Source organism: Watersipora subatra, chromosome 3 (genome assembly GCF_963576615.1).
Source record: "Watersipora subatra chromosome 3, tzWatSuba1.1, whole genome shotgun sequence".
Classification (NCBI taxonomy): domain Eukaryota; kingdom Metazoa; phylum Bryozoa; class Gymnolaemata; order Cheilostomatida; family Watersiporidae; genus Watersipora; species Watersipora subatra.
In genome coordinates, this window is record NC_088710.1 from 58501123 (window position 1) to 58520964 (window position 19842).

The window sequence follows — 19842 nt, forward strand, 5'->3', positions numbered from 1 at the left end:
GTCGATATTAGAGTGTACCGGCAAAGCCTGACTAAATATGAGCAAATATTTCTTTCGACATACGATGTAATTTCCAACGCTCCAAACATCCTAAAATATTAGAGTTTAGTGAGTACAAACAAGGAAGATTATATAAATTAAAAATAATAAACATAAATAATACACGTAATGTATAAGGCAAGTTAATATTAACTATATTCATTGTCCACTGCTGTCTACAGAATGATATATTAAAACTTGTTCCTGGTTTTTGTACTCTCGCCATCATTACAAATAGAGCCAGCAAATCCTTATTTTATCTGCTTGTTGAGCTTATGCCAACCTTTGTCTAAATTAATACTCAAAGAATAATTTATTTGAAAGGTTTAGTGAGCAAGCAAATCATGAATTCTGTCATATGAGTTTTTTAGATCACTTCACTCAGTCTCTATTGGAGGTATTAAATGTTGGCCATTTGCAATAGTAAGCTACGGATTAGCTTTTTAAAAATTGTGAGGTGTATGTGTCTTAACAGTTTAGAGGCTTTGAGAGAAATTCTTTTAAAACTATACATTAAGTCGAGTTGCAGCTTTTAAATGCAGCAATGTTCTTAAACAAGCTGGTTTCTGCAGTAAGAATTTAACATTCAGTTATATGTATTAATATAGGTACCCTACGGTATGAAATTATTCGCGGAGTTAAATTTCGCGAAAGTTGTCTTTTCAAGCACATTCGCGGACCACATTATTCCGGGATGAACACATTCGCTAATAAATTAATCCGTGAAAGCAGCTAGCAATAGATTAAAACTTTCACATGCGTGTACCACGTGTTTAGGTTTCTGTTTTGCTAAGAATTTTATGTTGAACATCTAAGATATAAATTTTTGGCTGCATCCAGAGGTTTTCGTGAATGTTCATCGATTTGGAGGCTTTTGGTGAACCAACAACTTGCGGTAAGTTATGAGTTTTTTCAACGTAAAGAACCGCAGGAGATTTTTTTTCAGTGATGACGTCGTGCCGAATTCCTAATAACTTGTGACAACTTTGAAAAATTTGGTAAACAAGTGGGATGCATTGGCATTGGGCTTAACTCAAAGCCCCGGTGAAGAGTTTGAAAGAGTTTGGAACTCAGCTACGTTTACTAACTCAGCCTAGTGGCTAGTTTGTAATTTGAAGTAGTAGTTATTCTCCCTTGTATTAAAAATAAAACTAATTATTCGCGGATTTTAATAACTCGCGGATTTGACTGTAGGCGACCTCGCGAATTATTGAATCCATCGAATATTTTCATCCTGTAGGGTATATATATTCAGCTTCATGGATAAGTGACACTAACACTAAATATTCTACATTCTCAGCCAGATTATTCATATGTGCTTCATTTTGTCTTTTTGATTTTATACATTGCAAACTTCATGTTTTTTAACAAATGTTTCTTCCAAATAGTGTTTATTTTACTGTGTAAATAGGTAGCTTAGTTTCCACCCCTCCCTTTATTTGCTATAAAGCATTTTTATCAGGTAGTTATTTCGTTGTTTTTGATCTTGTTTCTGAGGAATATTTCATTCTGATAGTATTTTAATAATTTAAGTAGAATGGTTACTGCTTGATTACGTTCAATTTTTAGTTTATATATGGGTTCAATAGTATGTTATTAATTCTGGATAACCATGGAATGCTTGTAAGATTAAACTGACAAATCCTATTGGATTTGTTAGTTTGGTATGACTTAATAGTATGACAAATCTTATTGGATTTATCATACCAATAAGGAGACAACTCCTGTAGTTCAAAAAATTTTATACTAACACATTTTAAGTTATCGTAACACCTCTAATTGAACGCCGCTTTTATTTGAACGCCCCCTCTATTTGACTGCCATTATGAGAGAAGGATTGGAAAATAGAGCGTCACCCTCTATTTGAACGCTACCTCCATTTGACTGCTATTTTGACATCTTTGATTTTTATGAACGAATAATATCAAGTGATCAGTAGAAAGGTTTCCATTAAATCGTATTAATATTGAATCGTTTACATCACTAACAATCAATTATCTCGGTGTCCAACTCCAAAGCTTTTCGCTTGTTTTTCGTTAATTAAATATTGACTTGCAACAAAATTTACATTACAGTTATTTGGTATCAAAAGATTCACCATGTCTTACTCTGTTGTAGGTGCAAAATATGTGGAAATGTGATTACAAGCTCTTAAAAGCTCAAAAATGAAAAGCCGCCGTAGATTGGAAGCAGTTTATTTCTTTGACGTATTCATTACATTTGGTTATTGTTTTGTCACGTGATGTTCTCAAGTAAATTGAAAGGCCAATAAAAGGCTCAAAATAAAACTTCTCGTAGCACTAGTTTATGGCAAACACTTCGGATTTTACCGAAGACCCCGTATCAAATATAGATACTTGCTACTTTACAGTTTTGTTTCGGCTTGGTCTAATCGTCTAGTCGTAATCTGATCATGTGACCCATACTTCGTGATTAATTTCTGCAGCATTTTTTGATTATCACAGGTGACCAACAGGCTCGTCATGTTTATTAGACAATGATATGTACTCCTTCGAGCTAAGGTTAAAAAGTTAAACGAATTTTCACGGTAGGTTATAAGATATCAGTGCTGAAAGTGTTACAGCATTACAATGACGATAAAACAGACGTGTAAGAACAATAGATATGGTTATATAATAACCATATCTATCATTATAATAGTATATTTGTGAAAATATTTTGACGAATGAGGTTGCTTGAAAGTGTAAACAGAAGCCATTTTGTACAACTACATCCCATTTGAGCCAATTTGGAAAGAGATTCTAACCTACGGCGGTCTCGTGATGGTGGCGATTAGCTGTTTGTTTTTGAGCTTTTAAAACCTTGTAATCACATTTCCACATATTTTGCACCTACAACACAGCAGAGTAAAACATGGGGAATCTTTTATATCGAATAACTGTAATGTGACTTTTGTTGCAGGTCAACCTTTAAAGCTTTGAAGGCAACACCATAAAAATAATCAATAATGGTTTCAGGCTAATAATAGTTCCTTGTTTAACGCGGTCTTGATACTTCGAAGTATATGTATGTAAAAACGGTTTGCATTTATGATGGTACAAAGATAACGTTTAGCAAGCAGAACTTACTCGTTGCATTTGTGCTAAATGTATCGCATAAAAGTTTTGCTCTGCTAAAACATTGTTTGGACGCTAATATTGACTAATTCAGCAGTACAGAAAAGTTGAGGTCAGAAAACACTGTGAAAGGTATTGAACAACCAGAAGACGTTCGTTCCATCAAAAGCAACAACATAAATGTAGCTATCCGAGCAAACGATGTAAAGATTTTTGTTTCAAAAATGTCAATTTTTGTTTCTGCAAATAATATAAGTGTGGTTCGTTTATGTCACTTGTTCATGAATATATGTATATTTGTAGCATTTGATAGATTATCAATATATAACTTATAAATTTGCAGATTTATGGCATATCATTTGATAGCATCATTGCGGTAATCTGATCTTACAATTGATCGACGCTCGCAACTCTTCTATTGCATATAAAAGCTAGTTTTGGCTGCAAACTGTAGCAAACATATCGATGAGTGCAATGAGCTTTTATGCAACATTAGTAATTAAATATAAATAAATATAGATGTAAAATAAAAATATGTCTTCAAATTTAGAATGAAATGGAAATTGAAAGCTCCGACAAATTGCAAAGCAGGACACAGGCTTTAATATCATCGCAGGTTAATTGCAAACAGTAGATATCAACTGATAGAAGTATTTCTTGGTTTCTTAATGCATATTCATTTAGAGATCTCTGGCAAGTGGGAGGTAAGTTAGAAGATTTATTGCATCTAAAAGGTTTAATATTGCTCCGCTGGAAAAAAGGTGCAAAATACAGGTGATATTCGCTTCACCCGTAAAAGGGCTAAATTTATCTTCTCAAAATTTTGACGAGCCATTTGAAAAATACAACCCCAACCTCTATTTGAACGCCACCTCCAATTGACCGCTACTCTAGAGGAAGGGTTAAAAATCAAACGTTCAATTAGAGGTTTTACTGTACTCGCTAAAACATGGTCATTCGGTTTTTTCTGTTTGCCATAGCAGAGCTTCAAGTTCCTAGAGAAAGGTTTGTTTACATTCACAGACATATCACAAAAAATATAATTTTACTTAGCCGGTAAAGCAACACAAAATTCAATTTACACTGTATGTTTGAAGTATAATTAAATTTGAATGCTTTTAATGGACAATTGTCTACATCAGTGCAACCAGTCGCTTGTACTTCTCACCCGAGAACCTCGCTTCAAAATATTGTAAAACGTCTTCTGAGAGTTTAATGCTCTATTGCAGCCCTTGTGGCATGGCCCGCTGACTTTGATTGATATATATTGATCCTATTTTAGTTATCTGTTTGCAGCCCCTGAGCTCCCAGACTCCTTGCTTCCAATTGGTATGGTTATGCAGCAGGGAGAGACAAAACTGATGCCTTTAGTTCCGAGTAAGTAACATTTGTATGCCTTGCATATACAGTATATTAAATGATATATATATATCATCTAAGATTTTGGCTTTTTATATATACAGTATAGTACTTATCATATAGTACTTATCATATAGGTAACGAGATGGGAACTAGGCTTTAAATTATGTTAGTCAATCTTGGAAAATTTGGCAAAATGGCCTCGATAAGCAGATTTATTTAGGCCAAGTTTATTAATATTACCGTATTTTTTAGACTATTAGCCGCTACTTTTTTCAGACGTTTTGAGACATGTGGCTTATTTAGAGGCTGCGACTATTCTGTGGATTTTTCTTTCATCACTAGGGTCGCGCTAACAGGAATTTCCGGTTAGCGCGCCTCTAGCGGTGAAAGAAAAAACGAAAGTGCCTAGTGGTACTGTTCCGTTGAGCACTGGGTTAAAAAGCAGCTGTTAAAACGGAACAGTGCCGTTAGGCACTGTTTCGTTTTATCCAGCAAAGTTGCAGCCATGTTAAAAAGCACTGTTATGAGTTTGGCAGGATACAAAAGGTGCAGTCTATATATTGTTTTATTATCGGTTTTTTTAAATAGAGCAGATGCGGCGTATATAGGGATGCAGTTAATAGTCCGGAAAAAATGGTTATCTGGCCAAGTTTGAGTCATCAAACCTTGGCATATGATGTTAATCAGCTCCAACCTTTGCTTTGTTTGCCGGAGCAAATATTTTTACAATACATACCATTGTTTGATTTCCAACCCAAATACCAGTGCTAAGGTATAAACTACATTAACATAAAGTATACACTATGAGCATTTAATTACCACACCATCATATAGTGTCACCATGTATTACATTCAAGGAAAAACAGAAAGCCACACAAAAAACTAAATGTTGATGCGTCAACTATATTTGAAGACTAAATTGATGAAAAGAAAAGCTGCTTTTATTGTTAGAAACACGTAAGCATGGAAACGCATACGTTCAATGATCGAGGTAATGATAATATTTAGGTGGCACAGATTCACATGCACTGTACACCATAACTTAATTTCTCAGTTTGATGTATTACCATTGTTTTATTTGTAATATTCTTTTTGCTTGTACGTTCAAGACTAACATTTTGATTTGTTTCGTATATTGGAAATGACTCAGTATATCAGCAGAAATACTTGCTACAATTTAATCAACGTTTGACAGTTCATGCAAATATTGGAACCTTAATCAATATTTTGTATCGCCATTCCTACTTGCATTTGTAAATCTACAACATTCTTTTAAAAGTAAGCTGGGTGAACTACGTAGATGAATTATGATAAAAAATTATTGTATTAGTTTTACAAGTTTAATGAATTCAAATGTTGTGTATGTTGTCTTCAATTTTTGTTTAACCTAGGTGAGGCTCTCAAGCACCATGTACTCAGCGTGAGTGCGTGCGAGTCCGACGAGATGGAGGAGAATATTATAACAACCCCTGTTCAAGGCTTTATCGTCATGTAAGTTTCTTGCTAGCTTCTATTCTTTGTGCTAATCTCTGTTTCATATAATACTCCCTTGGTACAGTTCGAAGAGCCACACATATGTATCAGATTCACAAAGCGTGTATTACGTGCGTGCACTAATCCATGTTAAGATTTATGGATGGATTAGTTTCTGGATTAACTAGGCATCTTTCGATACTTTGTGTATTTAAGTCAGGTAAAGATTTGTCCATCGCACTTTTTATCTCGCTTGGTCTCAATTCGTACCAGAACGAAAGCAATAAATCAATCAGACATCAATGCTGAGGACACTTTCTCCTTTCACTCCATTGGTCCTGGAGATTAGTTTTAAGCAACAGTAGCCATCACAACATGACGTTTAGTGGCGCGCAGGAAAAGATTTGCGGGTATAATAAACCTATATAATCCTATGGCTGCATCGAATTGTCACCAAGGAGATTATGCATGTCTACACCAAGAAGGCTAGCTTGTAATAAAATTAAAAATTGTCCTTAATATTTGGGATTCAGCTTAGCATTCGACTTGTGAAAAAAATATGTTTTCATGTTTTGGACAAATTTTAGCACCGAGGTTGACATGGAGCGATCACGTTTTATGATCTTATCACCTGCACCATCACCACTGCCCAGGACCATTCTACTCGACACGGAAATTACTTTTATGGATGTGAAATAACAGAAAATGATCGATGAACTGTTAGAACAGTTGAGATGATATGTGATGCTAGAGTTCATATCTATGGCCAGAGACAATTGTTATCAGCTAAGCTGAATAAACATCTGATATAGCGTTATGAATGAACTATAAAAATAAATTGATCAACTGTTGTCATCACACAGCAACAACAGCTTGCATTTTTTGCCCTCACTTATGTTATAACAATATCATAGATTGTGTTAAAAATCGTTTGTAAATTGGTCAAGTCAATGCTGTAGCCCTTTTTTTGGTTTTTATGTCTCTATAAAGATCAATGACTCTCTGTCTCTCCTCTTGCATTCGCTCTTTGTAAGCTAATGACTTAGGTGGGTCACTCTTTTTCCCCATAACCTTCTCATCTATAAGGCTCATGAACTTTAATGATGAAAGTTTTGTGGCCTAAAAGGGAAATACATGCTTTGTTAGAGTTCAAAATACACAAGCAAAATGTGTGATTTTCAAGATATTGTTGGTTGTGAAGTGTTTAGCACCCACCTTAGCTGTTTCTTTAGCCTTTCTAGGTAAAGCCAAGTCTTGAGGCGGTCTGTCAGTTCTTTCATTGAATTTAACCTCATCTAGAAGTAGCAAATGTGGCCAGATTCACAACAGACAATTATAAGATTTGTTCATTAGAGTTTGTAGGTAGCTATCAATATGCTAGCATAAATGGGGAAACACACATAAATGTGTAACAGTATTGTTGTAATTTACAAATACTGAGCTAATGAAGAGATCCAAATAACATTAGCAAGCATCTGTTGTTTCAAAAAATTAATTATCCAAACTAGATTATCTGTGAAGAGAATCAAGACTGAAGCACACCGTAAGTATTAAGCAAATTCGCAGAAGCTCAGGCTAATACTAGCATCAAACAAAGTATTCATACGTATTAAGAGTGCTTGATGTTTACACTTCCCACTTTGTCATGAATTGATGGCCGATTGTGTTTTAAAATAAAACACAAAAATAGTTTGACTCGTAAAAAAAACTCAGTTGCTAAAATATTATTCATCATTCAGAAAAAAAATTTTGTGAAATTTTTAAAAACGATTACCACAAAAACATACAATTTATATCATAAACATCATTATAACGATTGATTTGTATAAAAGTTAAGGGCAAAACATTACGCCCATGCTTGCCATTTGCTGCGCAGAGCATTCATTGCATGACTCACAAATACTAATAGATGCTTCAACTATAGCAAGTCGAAAATCAACCAATACCAACAATACCACCCGGTTATCAAATACAGCAATTATAGTATTCCACAATGCATTCTCAGATAACATCGAGGCCAGAATTGGCATCGCTATTATTTTCAAATGAACGATACACTATGTTTCCATGACACGACTAACCAGCAAGTTTGTCTTCATCTGCGAGATGGAAACAGCAAGGATCCGCAAGCCAAGTGAGTTGTGTTACTCGCAAATTTGTATTACTTGCAAATTTTTACAGATTATTTTATGCTTGCGAAACATGGAAAAGCACTCGCGAATGATGTGCAAAAAAATGCTGCGCAAGCTGATCCATTTTGAGCATTTTCTACACTACACTTTTCTACCTCGTTTTGATTAGTTGGCCATATTCAGAACTGTAAGTTAACTCTGGCTATTAGACACATGAGCAAAAGGTCTTACATTCTCATGCTTTACATAGTGGCACCTTATTCGTGCTATGCATAGTTTGCAGTCTAAGAAAAAACGTTCAGTTTACAGACATTAAATACCGGGATATTACGAAGCTGTATTTACGGTTATACAAACCTCGAAGATCTGAAAAATCTTTTGCGTTTTCATCACTTAAATCTTTACTCATCTTTTTTATCTTTCTCTTTTCTCTATACCTATAAGGTGAAAGAAACACCTAAAAGCTATCCAGGCAGTTCAACCAAACAACACGATTAGCTATTAACCAGATTCACCAGATTATACACACACCATTGGTCATAATTATGAATGACCAATGGTAATCAATCTGATTAATGTAGCCAGTCTCGTTGTGCAACCACTGGCACCTGAGTCTGTTGCGTTGCTCTGTAAAATTATTAACAGGAACATTGAGCATAGTAGGTAACACTGATACCGAGAACGAAACTTCAAAAACAGATTTATGTAAGTTTTAATCATTTGTTCAAGATTTGTCTCTTCTGCAGAGGCCAAAAGGTTATTGACTATATCTTTTATTTGTAATTAGTACAGCCTTGATAACTCCCATTGCTGACATGCCTCTTCACAAACACAAGAATGCCATAGCATACAAAAGTTGCAATCTTCCGACTGAGTTCCTATCATTTGCTAGTACTTACTCTTTATTCTTGAGTTGACGGCGTCGAGGCCGGCTCACCACCTCCAAGTTTCCCATCTCATTTTCAATCACCTTGCATTCATTGTCAGTTTCATACTTAGCTATCTTCATGAACTCATTTGATTCCACTTCTACTCGAGAATAAAAGGCTCGATCACTTTCGCCAGTTTTCCTTTTAAACTTGGGGACATCAGAGAGAGGTCTTTTGAACCAGGAGTCAGTAGAGGAATGTCGTTTCTTTAAATCCTCTAAAACATTACTCTAATTGTCACATCGTGTCTCCAGAAACATACATCAATTGGATTTTGGAGGTTTTGTGAAAATGCGTTTGCATAAATATGACAGATTCTAAAATGCACATTATACAGCATTCATTATATTCACTATGTTACATATATCTATATAGATACTGGGTCTACAACATGGATTAGCTAATAAGAAAGCATCTGTACTGTAGCAAGACATCCTTTGTAAGATATCTGGTTTGTTCTATGATATATACATGTAATAACAGCTTTTACAGCATATAATACAGCTGTTTCTGGCATTTTCTGATGTAGTGCAATAGATGATATATATATATAGGAATTTTAACATTTGAACATTTGTACCACCAAACAAGTTAACAATGAACAACAACGAATTGAAAAAACTTAGATTTTCAATCGATTTGATCGGCTAAACAATTATCTTGAAGAGTTTCACAAGTGATTTGTATTGGTACTAGAAACCTTAATGCACTTGTAGGAACATCTTTGTATGAACTATAGGTGACAACATCTTTGTATATATATACTACATATATATAGTTGTTTGCAAGAAACCTATCAGTTTTTGTAAAGCCCGGTTCTCCCCCCACCGTGAACAGCCAGCGGTATGTCTGCAGTACCCAAGGAGGCTGTCTGTTCTCAGCGCCTACGGAATTGTGCGCTCCTAAACAACTGTATCTTTTACACATGGAGTTGAGATATAAGGTGTGTTTCCGGGTCAAGGCCATATCAATTTACTTACTATAATCGGAAATACGGATTAATCGAAATTATGGAAATCGTATGCACAATGCATTCTGAGTGAGCGTGCCGCATGTGCATGGTTCTCACTACCGGCAATATCCTGCAACCAACACCGAGACTAGAAAAGTTTAACTCGTTGAGCTTTGCCGGCGGCCACCACTGGCAGAAAAATTGCTACAGGCTTTCATTGGCCAGCTGGTTCTCAGAAAGCGCCGGCTGCCACCAGTTGCACCGCCGCCACTCCTTACATAGGGTGAGAACCGGGCTTTAGCAAATAAATCTTTCGTAAAAAGAACTTGCAGGGTATGAATAAAATGGGATTGGAATACTGTCAGATTCATCAGTTTTGAATGATGACCAAGATTAACATGTTCATTTAGACATGACGTGTCATACAAAGGCAACACTAAAGGGTAATCCAGAGCTAATGCAGCTATATGTGGTAAATGTTCTATTTTTCACCTTATGAATAGATTTAACCAACTCTCAGAGATTAGAAGATATCCCAATTTACTAAAACACCACTAAATTGAGATCATAAGGATTCCAAGTCTGCAATAATGATGCCAGTTAACTGATCAAATTATGGAAGGGCCTGGTGAGTCTGTGTTTGTTGCAATACATGGCAAGTGTCAACGAGATTTTCTCTAAAATTGCTATGTACTTGAACGCAAATTTGTTTTAAAAGGGCTGTCTTTAATTTTCTACACCACAGCTGTCTAATTATTACATCATGTTTACTTCAAGTTTTTGAGTATACTATCATCACTAACAACATCAGAGTTACAGGTGTGTTAAAGATTGTAGAATGAATAGATGAGGCTTTTTGGTAACCCATCGAGAATCACGCCAGAGAGCCTGTCTCACAAAAATCTCTCCAAGACGGCCTAAGACGCAGCATGAGTTACATGACTGACATCTGCCAAACAATAGCAGTTATTTTGCTCTCTTACTCTATACTCCATGGCCTCTACTACTATGCTAAACACAACTTAAATTTATAAAATATCTAGGGATTCACATGCCTCATTACTCACACTTGAAACCTAAATGAAACAAGAATGACACAAAAAAGAGCATTGAAATTATAACAAATATCACTCATTCAAGTGATATTAATGGTTATTACAATGTAAGTCAATATGTGGCAAATTTGACATTCCATTATAGCAGGGTCGGAAAAAACCACTGTTTTTATGAAAAACCGAATAAACCAGAGTTTTTTGGTTTAAACTGGTTTATATGGTTTAAAGCGTTTTTTTTAAACCGGGTTTTACGGTTTAAACCAGTTTTATGGTTTAAAAAATTTGACCAAGGTTTTTGCTATTTCAAGTCTAATTAGCATCACTTACTATTGAGTACTGAACCTACAAATGTGGAATCATCTGTTAAAGATGATACTGTGAGAGTTGGTATGAGAAAAAAGAGAGAAAACATATAGAAATTTCAGAATGAAGCTTTTATTACACATGAATGAAGAAATACAGAGCAGAAATCTTATCACATAAAGTGAATATATTACGTACACGGTACAGCTCTATGTATATGTAGGAATTTTAATCCCAGTGATTAATTTTGTAGTATTGATGAGCAGCTTGACATTTTGCTACGTGTGTGTTAAGCATGTCTACGTGACCTCGCATATGACAACACACTCATTACATTTTGCCTTGAACCTTTGCCTTCTGCAGTTTGAGTGAAAAACTGCCAAACGGGATCTTGTTTGCGAGGCATGTTGGAAATTCAAGGCACAGCTATAAATTTTTGAAACACAAAAAAATTGATAAACTGAATTCTAACAATCCAACTATTTCAGCTTGTGCCAACTAAATAAGATATGTTTGCAAACTTAAAGCTTTTGCCCAAAAAGATTTTACTGTTTTAATTTCTAATTATAAGCAATCCTCTCTCACTGGCCAGACTTGAGAAAGTTTCCATTCATTATTAGAGACAATGATTGGATTAGTACATTTCACATGGTTTTTATATTTCATCAGTAAAGGGATCATCATATCACTTGATAAAACCAATTGAAAATGAAATTCACTAATTCATGGTTGTGCTACGATTTCATGTAGTTTCGACTTGAGCTCTGCCATCACTTCACTACTGTGTCCTAAATAAACTTCCACAGCTGATAATTACATAGAATTGCATTTCTACCGCACAGGAACCACTAGAAGCTTGAAATATTATGTTTTTCACAAAAAATAATGAAAAAACCATAAAAACCAGTTTTTTTATATTTACCAGAAGTTATTTCAGTTTTTATCACGGTGCAAACTACTCGTAGGTTTATTACAAAACCTATCATAAGGAAGTTACTCTATAGATTTACTTCTGAAGTACTATTAGCATAGAACCCCAGATAATGAAATAATTTGAGGGCATACGCAAACCCCTACCAACCCATTCTGCTAGCTTTGACTTTCCTTTTTGATAGATTAGCCTCATCAGCCAACCTTCTTTTAAATCTGATCATTTCTCGCACCTTCTTTGGCATTTCTTGATCTAACATCTTGGGTGCTGCATCGAGAACGGTTTCGTGAGGTCTAAAAAAACAAGTAGATCTATAAGATGATGTTCAAGGAAAACGTTTCAGAACAAACATTTGTGCTGTTCAGGGTTGGCTCGGTTTAAACCGAGCAGTTTAAACCAACGGTTTAAACCGCTCTGTTTAAACCGTTTGAGGTTTTGTAAAATGTGATTGCAACAATATGACAGATTCTAAAATGCACATCATACAGCATTCATTATATTCATTATGTTACATATATCTATATAGATACTGGATCTACAACATGGATTAGCTAATAAGAAAGCATCTGTACCAAAAAACCATTGATTTAAACCAATGGTTTAAATCAATGATTTAAACCAGCCGAATAAAACCGGTTGTTACGTTTTCATTATTTTTTGTGAAAAACATAATATTTTAAGCTCCTAGTGGTTCCTGTGCGGTAGAAATGCAATTCTATGTAATTATCAGCTGTGGAAGTTTATTTACGACACAGTAGAGAATAGATGGCAGAGCTCAAGTTGAAACTACATGAAATCGTAGCGCAACCATGAATTAGTGAATTTCATTTGCAATTGGTTTTATCAAGTGATATGTGATTCCTTTACTGATGAAGTATAAAAACCATGTGAAATATACTAATCCAATCATCGTTTCTAATAATGAATGAATACTTTCTCAAGTCTGGCCAGTGAGAAAGAATTGCTTATAAGTAGAAATTAAAACAATAAAATATTTTTGGGCAAAAGCTTTAAGTTCGCAAACTAATATTTCATTTATTGGGCACAATCCAAAGTAGTTGGATTGTTAGAATTCAGTTTATCAAGTTTTTTGCGTTTTGAAAAGTTGAAATTGTGCCTCAAATTTCTAACATGCCTCGCAAACAAGATCCCGTTTGGCATTTTTTCACTCTAACTGCAAAAAGCAAAGGCTTTAAGGCAAAATGTAACAGGTGTGCTGTCGTAATAGATAGGCTTGAAGCTCACATAGCAAAATGTCAAACTGACAACACCAATTTAGACAGTGATGCTAGTATTCAGGTGATAGAAGTTGAGTCATCTGCCACTGCTTCAAACACTAGCAATGCATCTGCATTATGCTCTGCTCTTCACCACCACACAACTAATCACTTGGATTAAATTCCTACTTATACTGTTATACATAGAGCTTTATGTAATATATTTACTTTTTGTGATAAGATTTCTGCTCTGTATTTCATCAATCATGTTTGATTAAAGATTCATTCTGAAATTTCCATGTTTTTTCTTTCTTTTCCCATAACAACTCCCACAGTACCATCTTTAACAGATGAATTCATATGTATGTTCAACACTCAATCATGCAGCTATAGCAAGTGATGTTAATTAGACTTAAAATTGCAAAAACCTTGGTCAAATTATAAAAACCATAAAAACCGGTTTAAACCATAAAAACCGGTTTAAACAAAAAAATCTGGTTTCTTCATAAAAAACGATATTTTCCAACCCTGGTTCTGTTTTATCTCCTCTAAATGTCAAAGCAACATTAAACTAAGCAAGTTTAATTCTAAAGTACATCCATAATAAATACTCAGAACCAGGACAGGTGAAATGGCAGCATAACACCATCATTGCAATAATTATGAAGGCCAACGCTATATGTCAACTGGGTTCGAAATTGTTGCATATACGATGATTGGTGAGCGTGTTAGCAACTTAGGACTCCCCTAGAATATAGGGGAGGGTGGACACGTTGCAACAAAAAATGCATTTTCGGTTATAAAGTCTTACTAAAATATTGGAATATAATTTAAATAATCACATAGGATGAAGAAATATGCTTTACATATGTATGCTAAATACCAATTCTGCTGGTTGTATACTTTGGGAAATTTCACAAAAGTACTAATTGCATATTTGGTGTGTCAACATGCCTCGGTAGGGGATATGTTGAAACACCGTATGGGGCACGTTGAAACGTCCTTGACTTTCATAGTAAATTTTAGTTTTAGAATTGTTTTTTTGAAATTTATTTTCAGTCAACCAATACAAATTTCCACTAATTATCTGAGCAAGAAAAACTTGAAAAGAGTTGGTTATGAACTTCAGAACACTGTGTACAACAATCACGAATAACAAACTTCCACAGTACAACAAAACATATATACATGTTGATCTGAAGATCAAACTTTTCTTTCTATATGTTAGCATGTGCAGTCATGATACCGATATTGTCCATAAATTTGGGGGTTCATCATGAGGATTAACTTTTAGCTATGTCATCAAGGTTTGTATCAAACCGCAGCTTCAACGCTACTCGAGTTGTTCCCTCTATAAGAATAGAGGGGCAAGTTTGAGACATGTTGCAACTTGTCCCTCTATTTTTATCATTAAAACATGCAACTTGTCCATACCCTTTGTGTTTCAGCTTGCCCCAAATGACTATGAGTAACGAAAACGTTCATCCCAACTCAGGATGTTGTAACATGAAGTTGGTGGGTGCATTGTGAAGAGAACATGTCTATAGCCGCCTCCATTGACTTTTGTTAACATGGGACGATGTACAAAGATGATATGCAATTTTCTAATTTAGAATATAAAAATAAAAGAGCAAAAAATTACCAATAAATTTTACAAAAATCATGGCTCACCTAAATTTCTTTTCATTTCATGCAATCAAGATATCTCATAAGATGACTTAGAAAGCTCTTTATGTAGTGAGGTAAGAATTCCAAATGATGTAATCCAGCAAGAAATTTGATGTGTGTTTTAACGTGCCCTGCGTTGCAACGCGCCCCACTCTCCCCTATCAATATCTGTACTAAAAGATGAAAGTTATTGGCGTTAGCTAATGTTGTATTATGGGATTTGTTAGGCTCAGGCTATATTGGTGTCTGAGCTCAAGGCAGTACAGGTGGTCTTGGTAATTACGGCGAGTGCATAAAGCTGGATAAAGCTAGTGGGTAAAGCTAGTAGATAAGCTAGTAAAAGGCAGTATAGGGGAGGATATAAAGAAGTGTAACGAAAGACCGAGGCTCTTCTTCATCTTCACATCAGTACATGTGAGTACATTGATTTATACAATATGGCGCAGTTGACAAAATTCTGATTTTTTTTTCTTTGTGTGTTAACGTTAGCGATAATTTTTCTGGTTACGGGGTAAGTGCAAACGGTTGATTAGACCCTTTCACAGGCGTGCAGGCGAGGTGACGTGAGGTAGGGTGGTGTTGTGAGGTGTTGTAGCGGTGTTGTTGAGGTGTAAATATTTATTACGTATTCGGAGGCGAGAATTACATTAATTTTATACGAGTGGGGTAGAATGGATTGGTGGCGAGAGATATATTGTGTTGGGTAGAGATTGAGAGTGGGTTTCCGAAGCTGGTGTTTAGTGAGCACGGTGATGGGTCGTGGGAGAGATTCATAGAGGAGATGAATTTATGTATTGAGAGTGCTGTTGAGAGAAGAGGTTACGAAGGTGAAGGTGACAATAGACACCCTATTATGAGAGGTAGAGGTAGGTTAGTACCACTATTGAGAGCTATTGGGCACAGTGGTAGAGAGGTATTGAGGAGTGCAGGATTTAACGTAAATGGTGTAAATTCTACTTATGAAGGGGCAGTGGAGGTTTTGCAGGATTATTATGGTAGACAAGAGAGTATGTTCGTAAAGGGGCATAAGTTCCTTACGGCTAGGCAGGCACTTGGAGAAAGTGATAGAGAATATTTACAATGGGTAGAGAGTTTGAGCAGATATGCAGAGGTGACTAACAATAATGATAGGGTAAGGTTTGCCCTTATAGTGGCGGTTAACGGGTTGAGAGATAGAGAAGCAGAGATTTAATGAAGAACGCCAATCTGACTTGGGAGTTGTTACATGAGGCATTGAGGGCTCGTGAGATGGCGAATCATTCAGACAGGTTCGTGAGAGCAGATAGTAGAGGTAGTGATTTAAAAAGTGAGGTTAAGAGAGAAGTAGCAAAGGTATCAGAGTTTGATAGCCGAGCGCAGTACAGGAGTAATGATAGAGATAGAAGTTATGATTCAGCAGGTAGATCTTCCCCTAGGGGTAGCCCTAGGAGTAGTAGAGAGTATTATGGTGGTGAGGAGCACGATACTAGTAGATATGGGACAAGAGGCAGGGAGTATAACAAGGACAGTGGCAGTAGGAAGTATAGAGACAATAGCAGGGAAAGGTATGTCTCTAGACATGGAGAAAACAGTAGGGAAAGTAGAGATAGAGTTTGCTATAATTGCAGAGGTAGTGGTCATGAGATGCGGAGTTGTCCCCACATTAAATGTTTTTCTTGTGGATGGCGAGGACATGTATCCCGTTATTGCAGGGATAAGGGAGGGGATGTAGGTTACGGTAGACGAGGTAGCGGCAGGAGGTAGCCGTGATAGTAGCTATGAGCGATATGGCAGCAGGGATATTAGTAGGGAGAGGTACAGGGGCCGAGAAAGCCTCCGCGAGATGAGAGACAAGTCTAGTAGGTACAGGGTCAAAAGTATGGATAGGTTCGAGGGGGAGAAGTATAAGGAGAGGCGCGAGACGAGCCGGTATGATGAAGGGTACCGGGATAATAGTAAGGGCAGAAGTGTTAGATTCTCCGGCTATAAAGATAAATATGGTGAAGATCAATGACTAGGCCAGGGAATTGTGCAGTATTTAGAAGTTAATGGAGTAAATGTAGAGTTTACGTTTGATACTGGGGCTGAGGTGTCTATGGTAACCGAGGCAACAGCCAATAAGTTGGACCTATGGTTAAAGAAACCGTCGACAATTTTAGAAACTGATGATGGTAGTGAGTTAAAAGTGGTTGGAAGTGTAATAGTTCATTTGGAAAGTAAAGACAGGCATATGGATGCTGAAGTTCATGTGGTGAAAGGATTGAGAACGAACTTCTTGGGCATAACTGAGTTGAGGCAGCTTAAATTATTTGCTGTTGTAAATGCGTTATGCGAAAGTAAGTTTGAGGCTGTTAAGGAGTGTAGAAGTATTAAGCCAGTTAAGCCGTTTTTGTCGAGAACCATTATTGCTGGGTCAAGTTATGTTTCAGATGATGTCGAGTTGCAAAACCTGACAAATAAGTCTGACAGAGAGAGCGAAGTTAAGAAAGGTCACACAGGTCAAGATTGGTGGACTTGTAAAACCAAGGGAGTGAAGAGTAGGGAATACATGGAAATTGGTAGTCAACAAGGGACAGCCCAAGGCACCAGAGATGTGCAAGTGTCTATGGGGTGTGATAGAGAACAGAGCCACGATGAGGTAAGGGAAGGAGCTGAGAAAGTAGCTGAACCAGTGTCTGTAATGGAAAAGGTTTGCTCTTTTTTAGCCGAGGTATCCAGCAATGGAATGTTAGACAGAGAAGGTCATGAGAAAAAGGTAGCAGAGATTGAAAGAGAGGAAAGGGAGGTGCGGAGGAAGTCGAAGGAGAAATTGGCAAAGCTGAAAGCCAAACGGGAGGCAGAAGTCATGGAGTTGGAAAATGTCAAGGCATTCAGGGTAGTGGTGCAGGAGTTAGCCGAGGTTCAGAGGAGAATTGCTGGTAGCAGACCTGCACTGGTTGCAGGTGAGGTCGAGCTAGATAGGTCTGGGCCTATGCCAACTCCCAGCTCTGTGGTGCCATCCCCTATGCAGCCGGTTACGGCCCAGGTGGAGACCTCCCACAGGAAGCCTGTCGAGCCTGCCTCTTACTGGGGAGAGCGAGGTAAAGACGGAGATGGGGACGGAGATGGGGTTGAGGAGTCATTACTGACCCAACCAAAAGACTCCGGGCTAGTCAGGGTTGGTGGAAGTAGTGTTGGAAATGTTGGTGGAAGGAGTGTTGGTAGTGACAGTGGTCACGGTAAAAGTCTTGGTAGCGGCGGAGGTCAGGGTGATGGAAAAGCCAGTGCAGACTGGCAATGGAGCTGACAGTAGCGAGAAGAGTACTTTAGATGGTGGCACAGGGTCAGACAAGCCAGAGGCATAGCCTATGGAGACTGCCCTAATGGAGTCAGGTAACGAGCAACACAAGTAAGGTAAGTTACTACGTCTGCTTGTTGGTAGTGATGGAGTGGCCCAAAACAAAAAGAAAAAAAGAAAGGGCATGTTGTATTATGGGATTTGTTAGGCTCAGGCTATATTGGTGTCTGAGCTCAAGGCAGTACAGGTGGTCTTGGTAATTACGGCGAGTGCATAAAGCTGGATAAAGCTAGTGGGTAAAGCTAGTAGATAAGCTAGTAAAAGGCAGTATAGGGGAGGCTATAAGGAAGTGTAACGAAAGACCAAGGCTCTTCTTCATCTTCACATCAGTACATGTGAGTACATTGATTAATACAACAGCTAACTCGATTGCTATGTGGGTACTAATCACAAAACATTGTTCTACAATGAATGCTCCATTTAAATTAATGTTTGCCATACTGCAATGATCAACATCACGCTAAAACCATCAGTTGTATGAGTAGATGGAGTAATATTTCAGTCACAAACTTTTTCCTGCGCGTTACATATATATATGAGCAATCTTTATTGTGGTAATCAATAGACATATTTTACAATATGTTTTCCACAAGGTACCACGGCAAGTAAACTAACTAAAAAGCGGTGTACAACAAAAAAATAAAAAGGACCGCAAAGAAACTATAGTCTAACTAAAAAACTAGTGAATAGTCTAACTAATATAATAATATTAGAACTGAATGCATAAAATATGTAGAACGCAAGCTTGAGCATTGATATGAGTATTGTTTAAACAAAAAGTGGACAAATAATAGCTCTGTGAAAATAGTATACAAATATATGACAACAGTTTTCTAGTCATGAAAACAAAGTGTAATATAAAATGGTTAAAATAGGTAAGGCTATGGTATGGTGAATGGTATTATTGGTCAGAGGATAGTAGGTGTAGTTTGAGTTTTGTTTTAAAAGTCACTTATCGCTTATCGAGCTATCTATGCTGCCTATTACACATTCATTCGGTATGAATATAGTTATTATCAAAAAAGCAACAATCTTTCGCTTACTTACGCAGTCATTTTTACCATGGAATCATAATTTCTAATAGTATATTTACCTGGTCGTTCGATTTCGTTCGTTGTCAGTGTGAGGCTCATAGAATTCCACGGTAGAACTACACATTTTTTTTATTTTACGCTTCTTAGACTTTTGCGCTTTACCCAATTTCCCTGAAACTTTTATGACTGGTTTCTTTAAGAGACTAGGTTGCCGTGTGGGTTTACCTTTTCGTTGCCCATTCTTGCTTTTACCACGATGGACCGCCATGCCGACGAATATTTAGCGGAAATAACAGATCTAAGGAGATTTACAGCGGAGTAGAAAACTTTAGACATACGACCTAAAATTCAACA

The 19842-nt window shown here is 36.7% G+C and overlaps 2 protein-coding genes across 3 annotated transcripts in view; one reads left to right on the top strand and one right to left on the bottom strand.

The window, feature by feature from the left end:
• Positions 1 to 6958, top strand: part of LOC137389580 (polyribonucleotide 5'-hydroxyl-kinase Clp1-like) — a 21539-nt gene extending 14581 nt beyond the window's left edge. For both annotated transcript variants that reach the window (XM_068075630.1, XM_068075629.1), the window contains exons 10-12: positions 4413 to 4493; positions 5870 to 5969; positions 6539 to 6958. In XM_068075630.1, coding sequence (XP_067931731.1) covers positions 4413 to 4493; positions 5870 to 5969; positions 6539 to 6650 — 293 coding nt within the window. In that variant the 3' untranslated portion in view covers positions 6651 to 6958. The remainder of the gene's footprint in view (positions 1 to 4412; positions 4494 to 5869; positions 5970 to 6538) is intronic.
• Positions 6889 to 19761, bottom strand: LOC137389581 (coiled-coil domain-containing protein 137-like). The gene is made up of 6 exons (XM_068075631.1): positions 19548 to 19761; positions 12404 to 12546; positions 8983 to 9229; positions 8441 to 8520; positions 7167 to 7246; positions 6889 to 7070 (listed from the first exon to the last, which is right to left on the bottom strand). Exons 1-6 carry the CDS (start codon positions 19754 to 19756, stop codon positions 6894 to 6896), a joined length of 936 nt encoding a protein of 311 aa, XP_067931732.1. The 5' UTR covers positions 19757 to 19761; the 3' UTR covers positions 6889 to 6893.
• Positions 19762 to 19842: the final 81 nt, after the last annotated feature.